This window comes from Chaetodon trifascialis, chromosome 12, assembly GCF_039877785.1.
Source record: "Chaetodon trifascialis isolate fChaTrf1 chromosome 12, fChaTrf1.hap1, whole genome shotgun sequence".
Taxonomy (NCBI): domain Eukaryota; kingdom Metazoa; phylum Chordata; class Actinopteri; order Chaetodontiformes; family Chaetodontidae; genus Chaetodon; species Chaetodon trifascialis.
The window spans coordinates 7,090,657-7,117,576 of NC_092067.1; the positions used below are offsets into that span (position 1 = coordinate 7,090,657).

The 26,920-nt window shown below is 42.9% G+C and overlaps 1 protein-coding gene across 1 annotated transcript in view; it reads left to right on the plus strand.

Moving 5' to 3' along the window:
• adcy5 (adenylate cyclase 5) overlaps positions 1-26,361 on the plus strand; it is an 83,363-nt gene extending 57,002 nt beyond the window's left edge. Inside the window, exons 5-21 of the mRNA XM_070975767.1 lie at positions 944-1,071; positions 2,057-2,215; positions 2,351-2,492; positions 4,519-4,656; positions 8,663-8,685; positions 11,923-12,082; positions 13,044-13,141; positions 15,033-15,120; positions 16,773-16,889; positions 17,027-17,185; positions 18,050-18,234; positions 18,362-18,382; positions 18,655-18,787; positions 20,345-20,608; positions 21,224-21,428; positions 21,746-21,870; positions 23,091-26,361. Of these exons, the coding sequence (XP_070831868.1) occupies positions 944-1,071; positions 2,057-2,215; positions 2,351-2,492; positions 4,519-4,656; positions 8,663-8,685; positions 11,923-12,082; positions 13,044-13,141; positions 15,033-15,120; positions 16,773-16,889; positions 17,027-17,185; positions 18,050-18,234; positions 18,362-18,382; positions 18,655-18,787; positions 20,345-20,608; positions 21,224-21,428; positions 21,746-21,870; positions 23,091-23,219 (2,274 nt within the window). The 3' untranslated portion in view covers positions 23,220-26,361. The remainder of the gene's footprint in view (positions 1-943; positions 1,072-2,056; positions 2,216-2,350; positions 2,493-4,518; positions 4,657-8,662; positions 8,686-11,922; positions 12,083-13,043; positions 13,142-15,032; positions 15,121-16,772; positions 16,890-17,026; positions 17,186-18,049; positions 18,235-18,361; positions 18,383-18,654; positions 18,788-20,344; positions 20,609-21,223; positions 21,429-21,745; positions 21,871-23,090) is intronic.
• The last annotated feature ends 559 nt before the right edge of the window (positions 26,362-26,920 follow it).

A 26,920-nucleotide genomic window follows, 5' to 3' on the forward strand; every position in this document is an offset into this window, starting at 1 on the left:
TATTGGAGATAAACATTCACAGGAAGAGCAACATGGTGTCTTTTTCCTCATATCCTCAAATCCTTCTCTCTTGTAAAAGTGAAGCACTCTGTTTGAGAATACGAACAATAAAGCACAGCCTAACTCTAACCACTGTATCGCTTGTCCAAGCACATTTTTCTGGAGTAAAAATCCAAACATTTCATCAAAACAATTCAAAATAATGTTGTAACGAATAATCCATCCATCCATCTTCTATTCCGCTTATCCCTTTCGGGGTCGTGGGGGGGCCAGAGCCTATCTCGGCTGTCAATGGGCAAGAGGCGGGGTACACCCTGGACCAGTCGCCAGCCGATCGCAGGACACATACTGTACACACAACCATTCACACTCACACTCACACCTAGGGGCAATTTAGAGTCACCAATCAACCTAATGAGCATGTTTTTGGTCTGTGGGAGGAAGCCGGAGTACCCGGAGAAAACCCACGCATGCACGGGAAGAACATGCAACTTCAACTTCACCTTCTTGCTGTGAGGCACGCGCACTACCTGCTGCGCCACTGTGCAGCCCTGTAACGAATAACATTTAGTTTAAATTTGATGATTTTTACATTTTATTTTTTATACCATGCTATGCGGAGAACTAGCTTTACACTGAAATGCACAATGCTGCTCCCTCATATACATGACATGGATGAACAGCTGGTGAGGATGCTGACGTTGTGCCTGGATCTTGTTGCTTTAGCCTCAGTCTTTTAGCATTATATCGTGTACACAGCCATCAAGTACATATTTAAGAGCCTTCTCACAAATCCCCAGGCACACACATGCTAAAACTCCCAGGCTCTACGCCACCATGTACGACAGCCGCTGATACTGAAGGATGCATGAACTTATGCCATGTGAAAGTGGCTAGATAATGAGTCGGTGTACATTTTAAGTAAGTTGTTCTTTCTTGACAGGAAAACCACTGTCTGCGGATCAAGATCCTGGGAGACTGCTACTACTGTGTGTCTGGGCTGCCAGAGGCCAGGGCCGACCACGCCCACTGCTGTGTGGAGATGGGGTTGGACATGATCGAGGCCATCTCGTAAGTTGACCCCCCCCGGCATCAAAAATGGCTTAACATGTAAAATGAGGGAAACCCTTGTGTCCAGTCTGCTGTGAGTATTTGCAGTAGCGGGGCTGTTGGTGGGAAAACCGCTTGATGGATGAACGGATGATTTCCAGATGCAGATTTAGCTTTGTTTCCTGGGAATTACTTATTAGCAGTGGGAATAAATGACATCACTTGTTATCCAGTAATGCTTTTCTGTTCCAAAAACTTTCAATATCTCATTTAGCTCCTGCAAATGATCACAAAGCCAAACTGGCATCAGATGTCAGTATTTGTTGTTGTCAGGGGTTGAGGTCGCAGGTCACAGTTCAAGGCTTGAAGCTGACACACTGATTGTTGCTGTGAAGGATGTGAAATGTCTGTTGCTCTCTCCCTGAAGGGCCTGCCTGTTTCTCTGTGTTTGTTTTTTCCAGCAGAGCCCGGAGTTTCTAAGCTGATCAGCCTCCCTCAGTCTGTTAGCATTATCTCTGCTATTAATTCATCCATCCATCTGTTCATTTTCTGTACTCACCCATGCTGTTCACAATAATAAGGCTCTGTGTGGGACCTGATCCTGACATCAGATTAATAATACATAACCTGTTAGGCAAAGTAAATGTCAATTTTGATGTCAACAGAACATATGCAGCAGGTGAATCAACCAACAGCCATCTCTGCGTTTGAAACCGCTCAGATTTGCAGATAAAGTAAACTTTCAAGAGTATGTTTTTCCCAAATCACAACTTCTTTTCTCACAAGAGGAGGGATATCATTATCTGCATAGAAAAGCACCCCCTTTGGAAACATAATTAACAAAAAGCTCAACAAAGTACTGGTCACCAGTACTGATGGCCAGTCATCTGTGGGATACCTCAGCAGTCAGCATGGATCACCAAAGATGTTGGAAAATTTAGAAAGAATAGTTTCAGAGATGGTTCATTAGTGTTTGATCATTGATCATTTTTCATGTGTTTTGCAGGCTGGTACGGGAGGTGACTGGGGTGAATGTGAACATGCGGGTGGGCATCCACAGCGGCAGGGTGCACTGTGGGGTGCTGGGACTCAGGAAGTGGCAGTTTGATGTCTGGTCCAATGACGTCACACTAGCCAATCAGATGGAGGCTGGGGGCCAAGCTGGGTATATCTCTGCAGTTACCTTCAAAGTCAATACAAACCAGTCCACTTTGCTGGGAGCTGTAGTGTTATACTTTTGAATGTACAGTATCTGAACAGTGGACATTTCTGTCAGTGTTTATGTGTTTTCTTGTTTCAGGCGTATCCATATCACTAAGGCCACTCTGAATTATCTGAATGGGGACTACGATGTGGAGGCAGGAGCAGGGGGAGACAGAAACGCTTACCTGAAGAAGCACAATATAGACACCTACCTCATTGTGGGCTGCAGTCAGAAAAGGGTACGGCCCACATTACTGCCTGAAACTGCAAAGGCCAAAGTACACACATAAAGAGACACACCATATTTAGGTCATATTGTTGTAATTTCTTTTAGATAAAGCTGCATTCTTTGATTTTTAGCCACTAGGGGGCAGAAGAACTCAACAAGCTGACATATTATCACTTCATTGCGTTTTTCTGGTGACTGTATTAGCAAACATTACACATTAAGGAAACACAGAGAAACATTATTAGCCCACTGGAATCATGTTTCTGTCCACTTGATGAATATAAGTCATTCATTTTTTATCTTTTTTGGTCTCCATCAACTCCAGAGAAAAATATCAGACTTTTTAACTGCTGGTTTTGATTGGAACATGGAGACTGAACCAGTGAAAAGTAACAGTAAATGTGCTTTGAAACTAACCGTCAGAACAGTGAGCTAAAAGAAGCACTAAAAGTTATTTATGACAGTTTTAATGTATGAAAACTTGAATGCACCCTTGGAAACATTCTCATGAAACCATGAGCTTTAACCATGATATGAATGTGCATTTGGCACCATTAACTCGGCGGTGTTTTAATGTGAAGCTGAGGGCTGGTGGTTCATGTGTATTAAGCCTTGATATGACACAATATAACTTTGCGAAAAATCCAGTGAGACCATCCATGTGTGGGTGTTGAATTATTCTGAAGCAAACATCACAGTTTTGATAAATCCTCAAAACAAAAATTAGTGCTGTTCCCACCGGAGCTATCTTTTCAAATACACACAGCCAGTCCATATGGTACATATCATTGTTTATAAAGTGGGATTCGGTCCCATGTGAACTTTATTTTGGAGAGGAATGAGTTCATCTCTGCTTCACTGCATGAGTTCTAGTTTGTTTATGACTGGACTGCTTTAATCAGCTGTCTTTGTCCTCCAGCGCAATCACAAGCTGTGACTATAGATAGCATGTCATGTGAAGAGATATCTTCCTCTCATTTAGCTGCTCATGCAGCGAGACAGAAGGATGATTGTACAGTCTAATTATTTTGTTTCCTTTTTATATGTTCCTTTTTGCAAACTGCATCCTGGAGCCAGTTTGCTGTTCTAATATCAGATCTGTAAGAAATTAAATGGTTACAGATGGTATCACTGGAAAACATCTTTTAACACAACACCCAAAGCAGAACTGATTATTTTTCCTGAGCATAAAAATACATGCAGCATTAGAGTCGGTGGATGCTTTCATTTACTGCTCCTCACAGTCTGATGAGTCAAAAGGAAAAGTCTTGTTACCACACATATGACAATCACTGCTTGTTTACTGCTGCTTTGCTTTTGACTGTGGTCATCTTGTTATGCTCGAAAAAAAGCTTTATCCTTGTGACAGGACATCAGGAACAGGCTTGTTAGGTGTCATGGGTGCACGTCGTTATGGCTGATCGCATTAGTGCTGACTTGACCTTAATAATGTGAAGCCAGCAACAGATTGAGAATCCATCTGAGTTCGATATGCACCTTCAAATTATGATTTGCGCACACAATCATCTGTCCTGTAACACTTGGGGATTGGAATGAAAAGCATAGATCAGCTATTTGCATCCAAACAGAAGAGCTTTACATGAAGACTAGAGAACAGGGGTAGCGTGACTCCCTGATATAACTGGTGTACTATTTAATTTGTTTCAGTGATATTAAAATGCCTTTACATCCTCCAGTACACAAACATCCTAAAGATAGGGGATAAAAGCTTAATTCACCTCGACAGATTAGGCTTTTCTGCATTTTCTACATTTTGTATCACACTGTTCCAAACCTTCAGTGAAGATATGCTGTTTGATGATGCACCCAGTCACAACTTTAAAAATCAGAAGTAAATGTATTTTCCACCACTTGAGGTTGATGCATATAAATAGAATCATCATAGTCCAGTAGAGGCAAGATCGTGAGCTGAACCAGGTGTTGCTGTAAATGAAGTCTTGAAAATGAATATTTTGTTCAGCAGGCATGTATTGAGTCTATTTTAATACCCATTCCTATGTTCTTATTGCTTACAGAAAGAGGAAAAGGCCATGATCGCCAAAATGAACCGACAGAGGACCAATTCTGTCACCCACAACAGTGGCCACTGGACTGACCGTCCGTTCTATAACCATCTGGGCGGCAACCAGGTGTCCAAGGAGATGAAGAGGATGGTGAGGAAAATTTCAAAAGCTGTTCTTGTTATTGTCAAAGTGTCCTGACCCTCTGCTTTGTAGCGCTGCTATAATGCCTGTTGGTGTTATTAGAGTGCCACAGCCAGGTGACGCTCCTGCCAATATCTCATTTCGCCTCTCATTTGGTGATGAAGCCGACACATTGTTAATACCCATAATCCTTTGATCTGTGGTCCTGATAAGCAGCGGCAATGACCCTTCACTGCACACTCCGCCTCTCACACCTCACCTCGGCTCTGAGAAGCTCTCAGGAGCACTCAGGGAGACAGCAGCAACATGTGGGCGGCTGCCGCGAAGCGAGTACCAGAACAAATTGTTGGTCCACTGCTGCCAGTTGGGCGGTAGAAAAAAGACCCGCATCCTCTAAACATTAACCTCTGCTGGGCTGAATTTGATTATTTAGGCAAAGCCTGAAATGTAGCAGCAGCAGAGTGATGTAACCATATCAGGATTCATTTGTATCTGCGTGCTGCAGCTCTCCCTGCAAAGCTGACCTGCAAACAGTGAGTCACTCAGTGAATGGATGCACCCACACCTGACACACACGCAGAATTGCTTTTTGTTTATTCGCATATGATCAGTCCACCCACCTCACTCACTTTATCTATTATTGGGAAGAATGTGAGAAAGCCCAGCCACATGCAGTTTTACTTTGGGTTTAACACACACAACAAACTGAACCACCTCCATCACCAAACTGTCAGCTGTGCTTCCAGCGGTGTACAGTGGGAACCCATGTGCATGATTTGAGAGTTTTAAAGTTATACAAATACAGTCTATTGAAATGAAAGCAAAGGTTAAAGGGGAACTCCAGTTTTCTCATAATGAGGAGCACCATGAACAAAAGGTTTTCTTTGCTACCATCACAGTTATCTCAGCTTGGTGGAGCTTGAAAGGTGTGGACATTAACAAGAGAGGGAACTGCAGCATGCACACTCAGCCTTGGGACTAACGGTCAGGATTCAGGACTGTCCCACACCAGTTTTATCCTCTGTTTCTCTCACAAGTCCTCCACCTTTATTGAAGTGAAATACTAATTAACAGGAGTATCCCCTCAGTGATTGGTGTCAGACATCCAGGTACAACATGAGCTGTTGTTTGTTAATATAATACTCTGAATTTTCTAAGATGCATTCTGTGCAAATCTAATGATAAACTCACAATCAAGCAGGCACAGCAGTGCATACATTTCAAGCTGTGCAAGTCCTGTTCGAGAGTTAATGCATTTATTGCATGCGTGAGCCCAGGGGGACAACTTTAATGATCAAAGAGAGATTGTGTAACGGTGATGCTATTATAGTATTTTTATTCACTGTATGACACGTAAATATGGCATGATGCTACTTAAGAAAAGACAAAAAAGGTTTTTTTTTACTTCCTTGTTATTCCCTGCTTTTATTCTGAAGGTCATGTGCATATTCTACACGGTCTGCACAGTTACTCATTCCACCACCAGCTGAGACTCCAAACACAAAATCTCAGAAATAAAACAACATGATGCCAAAGTCATTTGCAGTTTTTCTTATTGACAGTTAAAGCAGAAACACTGCAGCTGTGACTGCTCACCCTAAAAAAGCTGCAGGAACAGGCTTATCTCCTGTCGTCCTGGATGAGTACATTCAATTCCTGCTCCTGACATCATGTCAGCGGCTGTGGTGGTTCTTCTTCGTTTGCCAAATATCAACGTGTCACCGATGTGTCTGCGTGCTCTTTACGCCCCGACTCACAGGGCCCTTTCGAAGTTTGTAGAAACATTAATGCTCCTGACATCAGCTTTAGTTGCCACAGTGTGGCCTATCACTCTGTGCCCCTCTATCTCTGTGCTGCTCATTAAGCACCAGGCGAGCTCTGGAGGTAAAGCAACGTGTAGAGACAGACCTGTGGAGAGTGAGGAGTCAAAGACGCACAGAGGCCAGGGGAGAGAATTTTCTGTATAAATGGGAGGGATTGACAGGAGGAGGGTGTTATGGATGGATGCTCCGTGTTCTGTCTATGCAGACACAGATGGTGCTGAGCAATGGACTGTGAATGACACATGAACCTTTCTTCACCTGCCCTCATATTTTGAGAAGATGAGAGGAAAGATTGGAGAGAAGAGTGAGAGTAAACTGATTATGTTTGAATTTTAGAGTGTAGTCAGAGAAAATAAGACATTTGTGGACATCACTTTGGACTCTGAGAAGCTGTAAGAGACATTTTAACAGATAAACGATTCACTGATGAATCGATAATGAAAATAGTCGTCAGTCCTTGCATGTCGACGCCAGCTGTGCTCCGTGTGCTCCTCCTGCATTGACAGTCATGTGTTTGTCCAGAAGAGGGAGCCAGAGAGATGCATTAGATCACCTCATTGTGTTACAGTGCAGTTAGATGTGAACATGGATGGATTCCTGCATGGGCCAGAGGGGCTCGGGGACCCCAAAGCCAGAGGCTCTATGTGAAGGCAGCATATGGAAAGAGCTCAGCTGTTACAGCTGCACATCGAGGCTGCAGGAACATTTCATTGAAATACAGTAAGATTAGAAAAGCAGGTTAAATCAGAACAGCAGGACTGTATCGCACTGTCCTCTGCGATAGACTCAGATCCTAAAAGGCAAAATGAAAAAGCTTTATTCCTTTTTCTGTTCACTGTAGAAAGAAACTCCAGAAGCAACCACAGCAATTACAGAACAGTCATGAGTGTTATACACTGAATAAAATATAGGGCATTTAATCAGACTGTTATGGAATAAACACAGATTGAATGAAGAAGATGAGTGGCAGTGATTGATAATTATTTTTGATTTGGATCACTGGATCACATAATCAGAAATCAGAAAACTGCAGGAGGATGATAATACCTCCTCTCACCTTTCCAGACAAACAGGCAGGATAATGTGCTAAAATAGACGCCAGCATCAAAGTTTCTGCAGGAAAACTCAACCAAGTTGTCTGTTTTTCTCCTGTCAGATATGAACCTTGTTGCTTTTCACTCTTCTTTGGGAAAAAAGTACAACTAACAAGTGGTGAAACTCATCCTGTGTGTCACCTCCCTTATCTTGTTATAATTGCTTGTTGACCACAGTCTGTCTCTTGCTGTGCAGAGCTGGGAATGGCTGAGATAGTGCCTCCAATCTTCAGCTCAGTGTGACACAAAAATCTTCATTTTAGCCGACACCTGCTTGAATGTAATTCCTGCTCACTGAGACCAGCCACAGCGAACCTTCTCCTTCATATCTGGTTTTATTTCATTCTCTTTGGCTCAGAGCAGTTATTATATCATCAAGCCTCCAAGAACAAGTCATCGTCTAAATGAGTGTGAGCACTGGATTTGATCAGTCTTATCAAATTGAACCAGCTGATGTGCAATCAGATAAGTGATCGGTGGCCTGAACTCAGTTTTTAATCTAAAGGATTGATATCTGGGACATTAAAATGATTTGTAGTAGTTATTCAGAAAAAGTTACAGTGCCATTAAAAACAATACTAAATGTTGTATAAATCATATATTAATGTATTATTTAAATAAAATGGATGTGTGTACGGTAGATAAATGATTCATCTGCACCCATTTAAACCGATCGGCCTTTCATCAGCTGAACTAATATAACTCCTGTTCTCAACAGATAGCAATTAACATTGTTGTCACTGAAACATCACAATGCACAGCACGAGTCCAAAGTCATCTTCAGGTCACTTTTTTGTCTAGTCAACAGCCAAAAACCCGAAGAAAGAGAGAAAAGCAACAATATGAGAAGCTGGAATCAATGCATGTTTGATATTTATGCATAATAATTCCAACATGTTTTAAATAATAATAATGATGTCCTTTGGCAGAGATGTCTAAACCTTTGCCAGTGTTGTTAAAGGGATGATTAGAGGTAAAGTAAAGGTCTGATTTGACACAGGTAAAGACTAAAGTGCTCAGGTGTGGCTGATCAACACAAGAGGTTGCCATTTCCAGCTGATTGTGGTTTTATTTTCTCTTCTCTGTTGTGTCTTGCAGGGATTTGAAGACCCCAAAGACAAGTGAGTAGTGACTGTCTCTCAACATTGGTGTGTCCTCCCTCTCATCCTGCTCGCTGTGGAATCTGTTTGTCTGCTTCCCATCAAGCTGGACTTGTTCTTGCTCGCTCTTAGAGTTAAATAAGCATTCATGGAAAGAACATTAACATTAGTAGTCACGAAATGTTTGGAGAGATTAATATTGTTGCTGTTTATGGCTGATGTAAACACCCAGTTTGAGGTGCCTGGATGGTAGCATTGAATCATTGTGCACCTGCTGACTGAGCACCGAGAGGAAGCTATGAGGCCTTCCAGTCCACAAAGAAAATACCTGTCTCTCCTGATAAAAGCAGCAGAGGCGGTTAAGCCCTTCCAGAAGTCAGGTCCGCTGGCTTGAATAAGCTCACCTGATATACATCAATACATCAAACACTCCAGGACAATGCAGCGAGTAGACAGTGTAAACACCTGATAAAAAGAGACTCGGAGCTTAAATCGATGCCGTGAAGGTCCCCCCAAAACATTTTTGAAGCCTTCTTCTTTTCTCAATGATCAACAACAATATTTTCTGCCAACTCGTGAACACTTTTGCCTGTTTCACATGAGAGATTTCCATCTGTGCTTGGTCATCTGTGCTCTTCTCTCTGGTTCGTCACTGTCGACCAAACCTGATCAAACCACAAGCACAGTCCTGATGAAGCAGATTAGCTGGGACAGTGAGTGGTTAAACCTTAAGAAACAATACATATAATACATATAATCAGCGTTCGCTCTTTAGTTCGAACATGAGATCACTTTGTTTATGCAGTTTCCATCAGTTTTTCCTCATTATTTTTGACACTGTTAGAGTCAAAAAAGCTTTTGTGACTGATGCAACCGCAAATTTGGCCACAAAGTGATTGAGCAACAGCTTGAAGTCATCTCATGATACCAAAGTCATGGTTGCCAGGCAGGTTTTAACTGCTGCTGATTGACATGCAGCTCATTCAGTATGAGCCATCTGCCTTGCGGTGCTTGTGATAAAGTTCTTTCAGAGTTGAAGTCCTTTTTCAGAAAGTGTTACATCATTTTGTCGAAATTCAAAGATGTCATCATCTAAGCGTACCCTGTCAGACTGTCAGATGAAGCGGTGCGGTGACGCATCTCATCCAGAATATAATAAAAGACAGAGGAGGGGATGTTTAACCCAAAGGCTGTCAGTGATGAAAAAACTGCAGTCACTTCTAAAAGAAGTTGTCCTCCTCTTCTCCTCCCAAACTGCTCTGTATCTGTGAGTTTGTTCTGACATCACAGCGAGCCGGAGCGTCCACGCTGACAGCCTCGGCTCCGGGCTGCAGCGCACATCTGACTTCTTATGCAGACAGCTTTTGGAGCTGAGAGGAAGGACATGCTGCGTTTTTGTCATGCTCTGCTACAAAGCATTACGAGATACACTATCACAGCTTAGTTTGGAAGTTTGCCTGTGCAGCTGGCGCAGTGAGGGCCTTGTTGTCGTCAGCAGTCACACATTTAGTCCTTTTATGAGGAGATTGGGATTTGACTGACTCAGAAACTCATCTCTGACTCATATCAAACCCTGAATGTTAACCATGACCCCAGGCAGACAATTCAGGAGTGGAAAATGCTTCTTAAACTGCTACAGATATTCTTGGTGGTATATTAAGGTCTCAATTGCTGAGGATTAAGACTTCATTTAGGGTCACCCCCATATCTTGGGGATTAAGATGCCAAGTGTGAACCACAATGTTGCTGCTTCAAGTCTGGCCAGCCATGTTTGTTGCATTTCTCTCTGCCCAATGTCCCTACTCTCTATAATTAAGGTTAAAAATGCCAGTGCCCTCATTATTTTTAGCTTTTGTCTTTCAAAAAATTCCAAATTTTTCTCTGTACTCCCTCTTTGCTAAAAGACTCCCCTGTGCTCGTCACAGAAACCCTTTTTTTCCTTTTTTTAGTGTAAACTGTTTCTTCAGGCATCAGGAAACACAGCAGCTTTTGAGTCAATGGGGACATAAAATCACCCACATTTTTGAACCAATTTAGAACCACTCTGCCTCTTCTAAGAAGTCTGGATATTTTGGGGGGCAAAAATGAAGTCCAAAAACAAAAAACATGCTTCTTTGAGATGAGGATTACGAAAGTTGCTGTTATTGTTGCTGCTTTGTTGTTTTGTGTTGTAACCTGTCTGTTAAAGACACTGTATGTAGAATGTAGAAAGAGTTCTTATTCAGTCATAACAGCTTTCAAATTATTGTTGTGTGTAGAAAAATTTGATCAGTCTGGTGGAAAACGGATGCTGTTTAGTTTTTGCTTTCAGCAGATCAGCATGGATCTGCCACGGTCTTTTCTCAAAACCGCCATTAGGGGCACCGAAGTTGGAAATGTAAAAATTTTCTACATGAAAAGATTAGATCTACATGATCTAATGTAGAAGAAAAACAATGTGACATAAGTACGTTAAAAAATGCTTAAACGTTATCTACAACTTCACAGGTCACAGCTTGTTTCAGCTGCAAAAAAAATCAGTTATTGTAGCTTTAATGTCAAAGTTTAACAGCTGGACATAAGATTTCTTCTTCCTCTTCATTGTGAAGTCCATTCTCAGTGTGTGTGCATTGGCTTCATGTTTCCACTTGTTGGACCACGACTGGCTGAGCACAGAGGAACCTTCAGCAGATGAGTGTGAAAACAGCAGTGTAGTCGCAGTTAGCAAACACACGGCCCATCCAACGTAACATCAATGTGCCGTCTCATTCATTCACCCACCTCACCTTCATCACCGGGGCCTTCATCAAGAACATGAACATTTTGAGGAACTGAAACAGCAGCAGCCTCACACAGCGGCGTAATCACTGTGATCTCAGTGGCATGACTTCCCCATCAGTGGATTAGTGCATGTCAATAGGGCTGGAGAATTTCAATCAATGTAAGTGACACTTTGCAGATTCTGTGATTAGTCCAAGACAAACCGGCTCATCAGAGTCTATTGGGTTTGAGGGGACTGATGGTGTTTTAGGTAAATTGCTCCTTTTCACTGTGCATATGATTGGCTAAATGTTACAGCACGTCAGGGTAGGTTGTTAGGCTGAACATACAACAACCAGAGATGACGTGCAGCGCTTTCTACCTCTTGAAAAGGGAATTGGCTCCTCGGGTCGGAGTTTCCCTGAGAAGTCACTGAGTAGAAAAAGTAGTAGAATCTGAAGAGGCTTTTCAGACTTCCCGAGGTGGAAATGTCACCTGGTCTCATCTTGTGTTATTCAGGCATTTCATTTTCAGAAACACGCAGGAAAACCTAAACCCGGAGGACGAGGTGGACGAGTTCCTGGGCCGGGCCATCGACGCACGCAGCATCGACCGCCTGCGCTCCGAACACGTCAAGAAGTTCCTGCTCACCTTCAGGGAGCCTGACCTGGAGAAGAAGGTTAGGATGTACACGCTGCCAATATAGAGGCGAATAATTCTCCGTGACAAGCAATCTTCCCTGTGCCCAAAGCTCTCTCCTGCTTGCTCTTCTCTGTCCCTTGAGGAAGTCAGTCAAAGCAAAGTATAACAGAGAAAGCGAGGAACCGGGTGTGAAAGGGAGAAGAGAGGGCCGCTGAAGGAAAGAGGAAGTAAACCGCTTCAGACAGTGAAGGACAGGCTGCGAGGAGAGCTTTTAGATTGGGTCGTCACCAAAGAGTTTCAGAGAGTCCCATTCTGAAGTTCCAGCCACTTTCTTCATGTCATGGTAAAAGTGTGAGGCAGTGAAGATGTGAGCAGATCAAAAGGGCTTTTGAACCATCTGCAGAGCTGGTTTTTAGACTTAATGTTGTCCAGGTAGTGAGTCAGGACCGTCGTTTGTCAGAGGTAATGAAGTAATGAAATAAATATAACCCTGTTTGTTTGTTTTAGCTAAATTTATCTACATGGTTGTCAGTTGATAATAAACTGACCTTATAAAAATTGCAGTACAGAAATTCCAATGATGTCAAGCTTTTCAATTGTAAAGTGTCGACCTCAGTACGTCGATCATGGTACTTTGATTGTAGAAAATCCTCATCAAAGTTATGCGTTTATGTCACAAAACAGATAACAGCTGATATTTTATAAAGGATATCTCAAATATTAGGATCAGCCTCAAAAACTCACAAATGCAGTCAGAAAATGCACAAGAAAAGTCCAAAAAGCAGTCTCACAGCACTCAGGTCCATGTTGAGGGTAAAGCCTAATTATGTGTGACTCTGAGTGCTCAGTCCAGCTGTGCTACATGCCTGCGTGGTGTGAAAGTACTGTCCCTGCAGGTTTTCATTCTCTGTCTCAGTTTGCCTCAGAGGGGGACAGAAAGGAAGAAAAGTGTGCTGTCACATGCTAAAATGCCGTTTCCCTCTCCTCTCCTCCTGCAGTACTCCAAACAGGTGGACTCCAGGTTCGGGGCTTACGTGGCCTGCGCCTCCCTCGTCTTTCTCTTCATCTGCTTCATCCAGATCGTCATTGTGCCGCCGTGAGTCAACACTTTGAAATACCTCAGAGACTCACTGAAATACGCCCCCAGGACCAGCTCACAGTTTTAGAATAGAAATGGGATGACAGTACTTTGGCTCCTCACAGACACTCTGTCATTACTTTCATTTCGCCAACGGCAGGCCTAACAGAGACAGATGCTGAACTCATCTGTGTGTCCCCATTATGCTAACTGTGGATCCACTCCTCTAAGCAATGTGTATTATCTCAAAAGTGAGAAAATGAGATCTTATAACAGCTGCAGTCAAATATTAAATGATGAATAGCAGAGTGTGGCTGTTTGTGGTGGATCAGGGCCGTTTTTCATCCACATAGAAAGTGTGTGCAGCAGGTAGAAAGCCCTGCACAGGAGATGATTAGGCTGCAGGTGTAGACAGGAAATAGCTCTGACAGAGCAGCCACAATCAATAAAGTTCAAGTTTTCAAATGTATGTCTATAGACCATAAGATGAGAAAACATGAACTTTTATTGCTATTTGTCTCCTCATGTTGGAAAATGCAAGAGGCCAACTATTACTGTGCAGTAGTGTGTGTTATAGTGTTACTCTGGTCAGCCAGAGACTCAGGAATAATGATTTCACTGTTCTCATTCCTGTTTGTCTGTTATCACAGTGCAGTGCAACACAAGTTCACACAGTTCAGAGAGCACTCTCTAAAGAGCTCACACCTCATAATTAAGGGCTTAAGTAATGTAAATAAATCATTTCTTAATACTTTATTTGTCAATAATAACCCCTTTGAATGAATAACTAATGCTAGTAATTATTTTCTAGAAGGTGGTGGTTTAACATCCATCTGAGGGTCCAAAGTGTTATTCTGGTTTATCACAACTTATGTCTAATTGTTGCTGTTTGACCAAGAAAAAGTCATTCTGGAGGAGGATAAACAGCCCTAAAAGGGATGTTTTTTTTACAACCTGGCAACCCAGAAGTTCTTCTTCTTAATAATGTCATACAAGCACACCATTAAGCCTGTTTATTCACCATTAATAAATAAATTAGTTAGTTAGTTACAACCTGTGTAAACACTGTGTTCTTAAGAAGTGCTACAGCTTGAACGATAACACTAAAACTGGATGGCTTTCTCTTTAACATGCCGACTGTGGCCCATCTTTCAGCGTTCAGTGCCTTTAATCTTTGGAGCTTCACTCCAATCCTGCACGTTGCATTGGTCCTGACACTATCTGCGGCAAGTTATTCCATCTTTAACCTCGCAACCAGAATTCTAAAAAAATAAAAAAGAAACTGAGAAGTCATTTTCATAACACAAAAAAGCTGCATACAAGATATTTAAAAGAGAATATCAAATCAAAATCAGTGTAATTGCAGCTGAGCAGCAGCGAGATTCAAACAGCTCTAGCAGATTGTGTCTGGAGGCGAACCCCCCTCTCCCCGTCCTTATCTCTCCTGCTCTCAGCCTATTCTCCCTGTCCATCTCTCAGTATTGATCTTCTTTAGCCTGTCTCTTTATTAACCTTTCTGCTCGATCCTTTCATCACACCACTCCCCTCTCCTCTTTTATTTCTGCCTGTTACCTCTCAGCCATCCTCCCTCTCCGTCCGTCCCTGTCTCCTCACCTCCTCGGTCTCCCTGTTGAGTCTGCTGTCCTCCATCATTTCCACTGCATTCACACCGTCTCTCCTGTTTGCTCAGGTCTCCTCCTGCTGTTCTTACTTTCTGTCTTGCCCACACACATAATGCCTGCTTCCACATTATTTACATGGACGCAAAGTCAAGGACGATAAAGAGAAGCAGATGCTGCTGCCTGCAGTATTGTGTGAAAAATATGACCCAGACTGTATCATAGTCAGCCATCAAATGCAGCTGGAAATAAACATTATATGTATGTAATGCTGACTGTGTCGTCTGCAGCTCCGATCTGATGATGGGCTTCTTCATCACCTGTCTCATTATCCTGATGGCTGTCATGTTCATCTCAACTGTGTACTGCTGTTTTGGGGTGAGTCGTCTCTGCTTGTGATGAATGAAATTGCCAAATAAATTGGATGCCGTGTGCAGATCCAAGACTTTGGTCTTTTCTTGCGTGAATCAGACATCACAGAGACGGATCCGTTAATCTTTCATCAGGCTGTGGTTTGGTTGCGCTTGCTTTTGATTCCATATAATTTCAGTGATCTAGAAGTTTTAACATAATGTGCTCTTCACCTCATAGCAGCTGAGTTTTTAACTCGGTTCCTTAAGACAGAGTCCAGATGTCACTGCTGGAAGCTGCAGGTTGCAGGTTATATGGAGATTGTTTGTGATTTAAAAATACACGTCACATTACCCTTTCTCCTAAAAGAACACAGCTCATTTATCTCAGTCTGCCATGTTTTTGTCCACCTGTTGGTGGGCACCTGTCGTATCAGCTAAGACGATCAGCCTGTGTTGAAGTCATGCTGCTGTCATTGGGGTGTGTAACACAGATCATTAGAGAGCTGTTCACACCAGTTTTGGCTTTAGCTTAACATTAGCATGAGGCTCAGAGAATATTTGCTCTGTCTCTTATTCACTCACAGATTTAAGAATGTGTTTTCCGTTTTGGTGGAACATCTTTGCTAGATCATGATCTTTTTGAGGGCCAGTGTGCAACAGAAGCTAATTTGACCATAACTGGGTTTGATGCTTTAAACATCAGGCATGAATGGAAGATGCTTTGAATTAGATTAGTAAAAAAAAAACAAAAAAAAAGCATAAAGCATGATAATAAGAGCAGGTTGAGCAAATGATTGTTTATATTGTGGTATAAAAGGAAAATGTTTGTGGATGTGGAGGCAGAGGTAAACATGCTGTTGTTTGTGATGTGATTTCGGCAGCACTGAAATACAGCCCTTCATGGGACAACGAAAAGAGTAGATATTTCATAAAATATCATTTATTTCTTTAGTGAGCTTACAGGAACAGCAGTGAACATGTGGAGGCATGTGGGAGTAGAGCTGGAGTCAGAGTAGCCTGCCCCACAAAATATAGTGCAGATGTTAAATAATTTCCCAAATTGGGATCAATAAAGAAGCAGTCTAAGTCACACATCACACACGCACACGCACGCACGCACGCACACACGCACACGCACGCACGCACACACGCACGCACGCACGCACACACACACACTCTCACTGTTCATAAAGTTGATTGATAGTGGAACTCAGGATGTGTGTGTTTGTTGTGTGTGCAACCTGTTTTGTGCAAATGCGGGTTCATAAGTGAGCGCACTTGAAGGCAGGAACAGGAAGGAAAAAACAACTCACAAAGGAGACTTTTTTCCATCTATTTCCTGCTCTCACCACCTGCTGACAGGTTATGAGGGGCGGAGAGATTTGTGGAGCTGCTGTTGATGGTTTTCACTGATGACTCATGGTTCTGTTTGGGGGGAAAAAAATCTCTTCCACATGTTCATCTACTGAACTTACAGAGAGGATTTTTGGAGTCAGTGTTCTCATCAGATATTAGACACTGACCTGCAGATCTGCACTCTGTGTTTAAAGATGTGTGTGTCTCGTGGCTGCAGATGGAAATGAACAAAATGACTTCAGATCTAATGAATATTTTCCCTCTGTGCCCATCACTCACTCCCTCACTCTGTCTGTCCTCTGGTTGTTCTCATGCTCCCAGCTCTTCCCAGTCCATCTGCAGACCCTTTCTAAAAGGATAGTCCAGTCCAGACTGAACAGCACCCTGGTGGGCATCTTCACCATCATCATCGTCTTTCTTTCTGCTTTCATCAATATTGTAAGTTCTCACTGAACACAATTCCCCAAATACTAATCCTTGTCTGCTCAGAGTTGTCAAAGCAGAGCATTTTGCATCCTTATTCTAAAAACCACTGCTTCTCTGACGTGCCCTCACTGACCTTGGACCTCATCCAGTTCACCTGCAGCAGCCACGACCTTCGGAGCTGCATCAAGCTGGAGCTTAACATCAGTCTGGAGAGTGTGAGCATCTGCCACGCCCGCCTCCTCAACTACAGCCTGGACTCACAACACAGCTGCTGTGGAGACGACGCCCTCATCTGCAGCTTCCCCGAGGTACACCTGTTCCTTGTTGTGCATGTGCATTATTTGCATCTGATTCAAAACCCCTTCGAGGGCTTGTTAATGTAAAACAGCATAGTTTATTCTGTGGTTCATGTCAAAAACAAGCAAAGTTAGAGCTGCCATGAACAAATGCAAGTAAGAGTAAATGAGACAGGTTTGCTTGCTTGGAAATAAAAAAGTTCAACTCACATGAGCAACAAATTAGTCTGAAGGCTGATTCATTTGAAGCGTTTCTGCAGGGATTGTGACTGTGTTGATCAGATATATCTGCTACAAATGTTCAGTCAGCCTCATTCACCGAAGACTGCTGCGAGGTTTGCTCCAAACCAATATCAGCAGAGCAAAACAAGAATTTTCATAAACGTCATTTTATCCAACCATAGCTGTGGCTGTCTGCTGTGTCCAGAGGTGTAATCAGTCAGCTCGAATGACATCATGCCACAGCGTGCCTCACGTTCTGCCAGTCAAGCGGTCTAATTCATGAGGCAAGATATTTTCTGTCTGAGCGTCGGGCAAGAAACAACACGGTGACTGTAAAGTAACACCTTGAGGGTTTTATTGCTTTTAGAACAAAACATCGCTGCAATGAAAAGAAGAAAAATGTTCAATCTGTTTCAGTGAAGCACGTGTAAAGCCGTATTTTAAGTGCTAAGTGGGGCTAGTTGCTGGTATAAATGTTAACATTTGGTTTGCACAGTAATGCGTAAATGAAGTGGTCAGAATGGTGGGTTTATCGGCTGTTTTATAATACCTCTGGGTGAGACTTGTTCAGTCTGAACCGCGTGTTACAGAATGTAAAGCTTGACTATCAAACATAAAAGCAAATGTACCTTTCCCTCCATCTTTCTCCCTCAGTACTTCTCGTCCTGTGTGCTGCTGAGCCTGCTGGCCAGCTCTGTCTTCCTGCAGATCAGCAGCATCGGTAAACTCTTCCTCATGCTCTTCATTGAGCTGCTCTACCTCCTCATCCTGGAGGTGCCCAAGGTGAGCCTCTTCGACAACCAGGACCTGCTGGTGATGGCCAATGCCATCGACGTTGGGTGAGTCACTTCATGACTGCTGTGTGTGTGTGTGTGTGTGTGTTGTTGCGCCTGTGTTGTGTAAATCTTTGACCGTGTGCGGATGTGCTACCTGCTGATTAGCTCCTCTCTGTTCTTCCCCTCACAGCGAGCACATGAACGGAACAAGGTGAGACTGATGACAGCTTCTATTACCAGACCAAAAGCATCACCTCTGTCGTCTGATTAAGCTAACAGCATCATTATCACTGTGGTGGCACAAATGTAACTATAATGACCTGCTGGCAACAGATGCTAATGCTAATGAGCCAAGATTTAGAGGGCAGCTTGTTTTTGTGTCACTATTCCTGCAAATGACATCTTTACACCCACACAGTGTAACGTTCTGTTACGTCCGCCATAAAACATGTGACAACCTAACGTGTGTGTGCTGACCTCCAGCTGTGTGGTGGACTCCAAGGTTCCTCTGAAGATCATGACCCCGGTGGTCATCACCGTCTTCGTTCTCGCCCTCTACCTTCATGCCCAGCAGGTGGAGTCCACGGCCAGGCTTGACTTCCTGTGGAAGCTGCAGGTGTGTGACAGTGACTTTATATTAGGGATAAAAAGCAACGTGTAATTCATTAAATTTGAGGGTTAAGACCTGCTTCAGGGTCAGGGTTAGAGTGTGTCTCCATGGGATTAATGCAATATCTCCTGAAGTGATGGAAACAAGTTTGCATGTGTGTGGCGTTTAAAGATCCAAGACTCATCTTGGGAACTTTACAAGGTGTTTCCATCAAGTCAGCTGAGGTGTTCCTTTGTTGTCCTCACTGCAGTGTAGCAACTGCAGCTATACAACTAGCCAAACTCTTCCTTATAAATGAAGACTTGAGTTGTAGTAAGCTTTAGTTGCTCTTTACTGTGGCTCTTTCCCTCATTGTAAAAGGTCAGAGTGAAAACTGTAACAAAGACAAATATGAAATTTACCATTTAGTTCTGTAACGTGCTTTTCTCAGTTACATAAATGTGAATAAAAACGTTTTTAATTACAAATAAATCAAATACATTTTTCATGTAAACAATTTTTTTTAACATTAACTTATGAACGTAATGATGAAATCATTCACTTAGGACGTTGCCTCTGTAGCGTTTACAATGATGAACTCATGCAGTTGAACACAGAAATGTGCTGTAGTAATTCAGCTAGCCTCCTCAAACTACTGACCCAAAACAACGTCTGAACCAGGAACATTAGTGAGAAACTGCCCTTCAAAATAAGAGCTTCCTTCAAAATAAAAGTCTATTCAGATTTATGCCTGAAAGGCAACACAGTTCCCCTTTTCTTGGACCGTTTGTTGCACAGTAAGTCTTCAGCTACCAACACCCAGACAGAAGTGTCTTTGTTGTCAATCAACAAGAAAAGGATGGAGGCCCCACCAGAACCCCGACAAGCTCGACTAACTTTCTGCCATGGGCCCACTCGACAGCGTGGCCGGTCTGCTTCAGTCCCCATCCTCTTCAATCCAACAGCCGAGCCCTGAGTCGGTTGCAGTTCACGTAGTTTAACAAATACACAAAAACTTCAGGGATTAAGGTTATCGCCCAGTGACCGTCACAGTCTCAACCAGAAGTTGCTCCTCTCTTCTCATGCGTCCACATTCCACTCTCACACTCTCTGTGTGTCAGCTCTGTCGAAACTGACAACCAGTCAAAAAAGACAAATGACAACCTGTGACTGTGAGCAGATTCATTTTAAAGACTAATCCACCAAAAATCTCTCTCTTGAGTATCACACGTACTCACTCGCTATAGGCTCCAAAGGTGGCTTTGAAACATTTCTGTCTTGCTCTCACATGGAGGATGGAAGCTGCAACGATCAGCGATTCACCAAGAGGTCGCTAGGTAGTGTAGAAGTAGTGTATCTAGCTTTGAGCGTTTGGAACACAGTGAATATATGGATCGAAGGCAGAGAGGATGAGGATAAGTGACTTGGTGGTGGCACCACATCGCTAGTCTAAAGAGTAATTAGAGTTCATCCTCTGGCGACCGTGTGTCTCTGTAGCACATTTCGTGGCAAGCCACCCAGTGGTAGTTCAGAGTGCACTCTGGCTTTTCCCCTTTTGTAATTTCTGTATTGACCCTAACGCAGGCCACAGAGGAGAAGGAGGAGATGGAGGAGCTGCAGGCCTACAACCGCCGTCTGCTCCACAACATCCTGCCCAAAGACGTGGCCGCCCACTTCCTTCAGCGCGAGCGACGTAACGACGAGCTCTACTACCAGTCGTGCGAGTGCGTGGCGGTCATGTTTGCGTCCATCAGCAACTTCTCGGAGTTCTACGTGGAGCTGGAGGGCAACAATGAGGGAGTGGAGTGTCTGCGGCTGCTCAACGAGATCATTGCTGACTTTGATGAGGTGAGATGTGAACAGGTCCAGCTGGATGTTTGTAAAATCTGTGGCTTCCACTGTGAGAGCTGCTGATGTCAGTGCTGCTTTATTAGACTCCTGTTTCCCAGTAAAATGAGGAGTACGTTGGTTTTTGACTGGTTTGACTCACGAATGCTTGTAAAAAGAGAGACTATAAGTTAGTTGCACCATTCCCACCAACATTACACAGACTTAAAGTGTGTAATGCTGCATGAAGGCATATCTGACACTAACAGACACGGAGCAACATTAGCATTCATTTGCAGTCCTGTTTGTTCCCACCTTATGAATGTAAGTCCAGTATTCACTCTAGTTTATCCCTGCTTTGGTCTCCTCCACTCCTGAGAAAGATCCCTGGCTCTTTAGCTGCTTGATGCTCCACTGTGTTCACCAGCTAGTCTCCATCCTTTCTGCCGTATGATCAACATTAGATATCAATATGAATATCAGAAATATTTCAGAACTGCAGCTAACAAAGATTATTCAAATGTGTCTTCTACTAGAAAACTACAGAGGAAATAAAAAGTCAACAGGAGATTTGTTAGACTTTGTTAGCATCTGGACACAAACCCTGCGTAAACCTTCCTTTCCCACCACCTTTAGATCATCAGTGAGGACCAGTTCCGCCAGCTGGAGAAGATCAAGACCATTGGATCCACCTACATGGCGGCCTCTGGCCTCAACGACTCCACCTACGACAAGGCCGGGCGCTCACACATCCGCGCCCTGGCTGACTACGCCATGAGGCTGATGGACCAAATGAAATACATCAATGAGCACTCCTTTAACAACTTCAAGATGAAAATAGGTGAGCTGCTGGGAAGAAGACGGGCAGTTACTGTTACGGACTGGACCTCAAATGAAGGCAGCTGTTACTCTCAGAAGAATAAGATCTAAGCTGCCGTGTTGAAAATGAAGATTTCATTCCCAAACAGTGTGTCTGTGTTGGGAGAGAAAGCTCCATCCAAACATAAAGGAACCTGACATAAATAAATAACACTCTGTCAATCAAGTTTGGTAAAAAATAGCAGAGTAAATTGTTCCTGCATCCATTTTTCATCAAAGTCTGGCTGGTGTAGCAGTAATTAGGTCTCATGCATCTTATATTTGCTTTTCCAATCTCAGGTCTTAACATTGGTCCTGTGGTTGCCGGGGTGATCGGGGCCAGGAAGCCTCAGTATGACATCTGGGGGAACACCGTGAACGTGGCGAGTCGTATGGACAGCACAGGTGTACCAGAGAGGATCCAGGTGAAGTGAAGTGATGCTGCACTGGACAGTTATCCCAGAGTCAGATCAGCGTGGTGACAACACACAACACCAAACAACCAATGAATGAACAATACGAGTCTGTCTCACCCCTTCGAGCTGAAACAAGTCTAAAAACATGAAAAGCTGTCAGAATGCATTCACTCAGACTGAAATGGCTCATTCAATCTGTATTTGCAGATCTCAGAGCTGCTGTTGGTTTTTGTTTGCCTTCTGGGTGTTTGCTCCAAGCCGTGTTGGTCAAAAATGAGAAATTGATCTAACGTGCATGAGCTTTGTAAAACTGCCTTTCAGACATGGCTGATGGCTGGATTTACAAAAATGTCCATTCAAGTTAATGAAAATCGTTAATTAAAAATGGCCATATTGGTTTCGCTCTATCTGGTTTGAAATCATTAAAGCTTAATAACTCAAAGCGACTTTGGACACAGATGGAACCCTTAAATTTCATCTCACCCGCACCTTCTGAGAAAGCACTAACGCCGGAGCAAACGCGAGCCACGGCTTCCTAATGAGCATGAACGATACAAAGCAGCAGCGTGAGGGTGGAAGCACCGAGATTTCATTTATTTGTGGAGAATATTCAGTATTCAGACACAGACGAGCAGAGAATACTCATCAAAAGAGCTGATGGGTCTTTTATAGAGCTTTATACATCTAATTTATGCTTCTAAAACATCCAGATTGACACAGGAAGTATTCATAAAAACAGGTTATTATAATATTAAATTACTTTTAACTTGCACTGTGTCTGATAGCTTTTTTTAACCTACAATCAAATGGACAAAATCTATTGAGAATGCAGATTTAGCTACATACTTACTGTAACTGTAATGTTACAGTTATATATGTTACAGTTATAATATGATGAAGATAAAAACACTTTGCATGTAATTGGGCTGCACATTTTTCTGCTTTCTTTGTTTATAACCAGTAAAAGGAGTCTGTCTGACTTTTAACTAACATTTGAAGTGATAGAGAAACAGACCTCAAGGCTTTATAACCATTGTTCAAACAGCCTTTCTATAATTGCACATATGACTTGAGGCAGATTGAAATTCAGTCATTTAAAATGCCATTGAAGCGATGATTTTATGTAAACCTGATTTCAAGCTGGACACATAGACACCTGCTGACCTACAAATCACCGCTGACTGAAACAAAGACAGAGTAATAACATTCCTCCCCCTCTCTGTCCACAGGTGACTGCAGACCTGCACCAGGTACTGAGCTCCTATAACTACTCACTAGAGTACAGAGGTGTGGTCACCGTCAAGGGCAAAGGAGAGATGATGACCTATTTCCTCACCAGTGGACCACCTAGCAGTTAACCCCAGCTAAGCTCCAAATGGACAGACTGAGGCAGGCGCCTTAACTCTGCCTCTGACACCGAGCAGGCTCATGGACCTCTGACAGCTCATGGCGGATTGAGACGGATGGAGCGTCCCCTCTCGCCACGCCGATCCTTTCTTAAACCAACCGAGGCCACGAGGGGAACCGGTGAGAAAATTCACCCTGAAGCTCAGCCTGCGGAGGACACTATGCCTGAATCTGCAATTGAGACCAAAGATGTCCAATCAGTGCGTAAAGACAGACTTTAGCGGCTGTGCGAGTCTGGGTCCTAAAGGAAAAAATGTTCCTGAAGAAATTTTATTTGCTTCAATTCAGACAAACCTGCAGGAGGACATGAACTACATCACCTCCTCCCTCTCTCTGCCTTTCTCCTGCTGAGGTGTATATGTACATGTAAAACAGACAGTTTTATGTGTATGTATATGATTTAATGTACTGTATGTAAAACACATTTTGTCTATTTTGTCGTGATAGAGGTACAAATCTTAAATTGAGTGTGGACGCTCAGCCAGCGCGGCAGCACTATCCGTCCTTGTATCAATATCTGATCACATCACTAATTCAGAGATGGATGGAGGAGTCGCGCTAAGTTGTGTCTTATCTGTGAAGAGTGTCCTACAGGTAAGAAGGCTCCTCAGAGACAGTTTGGACGGAGAGAAAAAGGTCCACAGTGTTTCCAGGAAGTGCAATCAGACGTATAAATTCACAAACTAACACTACAGTATCGACAGCATACACACACACACAAACCACAAAGAGGATGTCAATGAAGAGCTTTTTCTAATCTTCGACATTTTTGTATTTTGACTTCAGAACACCAAACCCTATCAGATATTTTAAGAATCTATATTTTGTACATTAATATATTAGAGAGCTATGTATAAACACCGACGTGTATTCAGATGTACATACTGTATCACTCTCATGTAGGAGTTCAGATGTCCTCGCTGGTGTTGCCTGGTCAGCTCCGGCAGATTGACGCAGCTGAATGAACCAGCCGCCATTTCTCTTGCTCTTTTCCCCGAATTGAGTGTTTGTCGATCTGCAGGAGGCCAGCCGTTCGCTGATTAGATGGCGCTTCTGCTGATTTCCCTTCGCTGCTGTGTTTGAATCTCACGTTGAGAAGGAAGTGTTAAAACGGAGTGAGTGCGCTCTTTGAATGACAGACTACAGCACAGGAATGGATTAGTCTTTTTTGCACTCCAGTGCTTTCAGCCGTCCACCCCTCCCTGCACCGCACCGCACCGCACCGATGGTACGACCCAATGAATGTCCAATAATCTCCAACGAGGCCTTTAATATGAACTCTACACTGACGATGGTGATGACGCTCATCCTGTGGACGGGGACAGACGAGCCTGTGTGGAAATGTGCCCTTTTATCTGCTGTTTTTTTGTTGTTTTTTTTCTTATCAAAGCAGTTTTCTTCAGTATTACAGCATTACTCAGCATGTCATCAGACAAACTGTCTTTAACCCGGTGGTTTCATAGATTTGAGTGATCTTTTAGTGATGTTATTACCAAACATTACAGCTGGTTCTGTTTGTCTTGGCTGAGTCACAGAGTAATCAGTAAATGTCTGGACTGTGTCGAGCTTTTACCTGAGAGTAACACAGCACATTAGAGGTGGAAGCTTAAAGGACAAGGCGAGGGTTATTTTTTTTGTTAGCTTATGAAAAGACCAACATCAACAACGTGTCAGTCGCTCTCAATACTTTGACAATGTAGTTTGCAGCAATCAGGAGGAAACAGAGCGTCTCTCGGGACAATTACCTGTATTTAATACACACCTGGTGCATAGTGCTAGTGAGTGACTCAAAAAGAACTTCAGTGGATGGAGGCTTGACTGTGCCGCTGCAATAATGAGACATTTTTACATTAAAATAGTTTGTTAGAAATAAACTACTGTCATTAAATTTGAATTAAAGTTAAAAAAGCTTTAAAAAATCCTTGTGATAAACAAAACTTAACTAAGTGTTAAAAACATAATTAAACCCACGTAGCAACTGCTAGCGCTCTGATTGGTCAGCTGCAATGTGTTGGCGGGAGTCTGGCCAGTCAGAGCTCCTGCAGACTTCAGCGTGTGTTTGGGTGGCCCACAGCTCTCAATGTAAACTGATCCTGAAATGGAAAGTGAATGTGAAACGAGAAAGCAGGAAGCAGACGTGTGGTTGGATAGAAGAGGCAGAAGCATCAGTAAATGAAATTACGACAAGTTCAACTAAAAAATATTTTGTGTGGTTCCATATTCCAGGAATAAATTCTAAATGACCAAATTTGATCTGATTTTTTGACTTTGGGTTTTAGAACGTGTAACTCAAAATAGAATATACAAATCGAATTTAACATGTTCCTTAAAAGGATCCATTCAGTAATTGATTTGAATTGAAGTTGTGTGACTCCAGTGGCACAGTCCAGCCTGGAGAACAGCATCCATGTCAATCCTGAAACATGTCGCATTGTGGCTCATTGGTGTGTTTTAATTGTTTTTGGAGCTCCACAGCGCAGAGGAATAACACAGATCAGGGTTTTGAGACACGGGCAGTGCTTGTTGATGATTTTGGTGTTTTCATGAAATGTCTGAAAATATTGAAGGAAAGAAAGGAGCTTGGCACTTCATCCAAATGTTTGCTTTGAGCCTGTGGAATGACATTAAGCTTGTACTGGTCTACTCTCATGGTTTCTGATTGGTTAATGTACTGTACCGCTGCAACTATTATCTTCACACACCACTGCTAAAACTTTAAAGTGTCATCCCATTTGACTCATTGAATGCAGTGCCATTCTACGCCCACGTGAGCCCCTTGTCCTCACGCTTGTTGAGCAGGAATGTGCCATTAGAAGACACGGGGGGTTACAGAGGAGGCACAGATCAGAGACGAGGGGTGCAGCTATGAGGTGCCTGAATAGATCCTTTGTTAGGTTGAAAGAGTAGAATAAACTCACCTTTTCATCTCTACAGCTGAGGATCCTCATGATGACTCTGATTAGACAGCGAGGCAGCGTCTGTGATGAGAACAGCGTCAGAGACAAACCGTGGGTTGTTCTTGTTCTCATGCCAAACACTATGCTTTTTTTAAGAGTCAAATAAACTCCTGAGATGTTTCACAGGTACGACATGATTTCATCTGGATTCTTTTCTGCCCGCTGTCAGCAGAGAACATCAGACATACACTACATGGCCAGAAGTATGTGGACACCCTATGTTTTGCACAGTTCTCTGAAATCTTTATGCTGCAATGATAATGAAGATATTTTAGACAATATTTTGCTTCCAGCTTCATGGCGACGGTTTTGAAGCCCCTCTTCTGTTTCAGTATGATGCACCTGTGCACAAAGCCGGGTCTGGTTTTAGAATCTCATGCTCACATCAATAAAAGACAAGACTTTCACTTCTTTTTTCATGTTCCTATAACTCACCAACAGATGGCAGCAGCACTACATCTCTTGGTTTTTACATGGGTTTCTTTGTACCATGATTACAGTTTATATATGATGGAAGAGATGGAAGCAAAATGTTAATCTGATGATTAGCACCCTGAGTGTTACTTCATCCATTACAGCTTTAATATCTATATTTATACAGGAGTCAAATCGCTGGTCATTACATTGAATAAGAATGAATTAGGGTTTTGGCAATTAGCTAATTCAATAACTCATGATGTACATTTAAGTAGAGG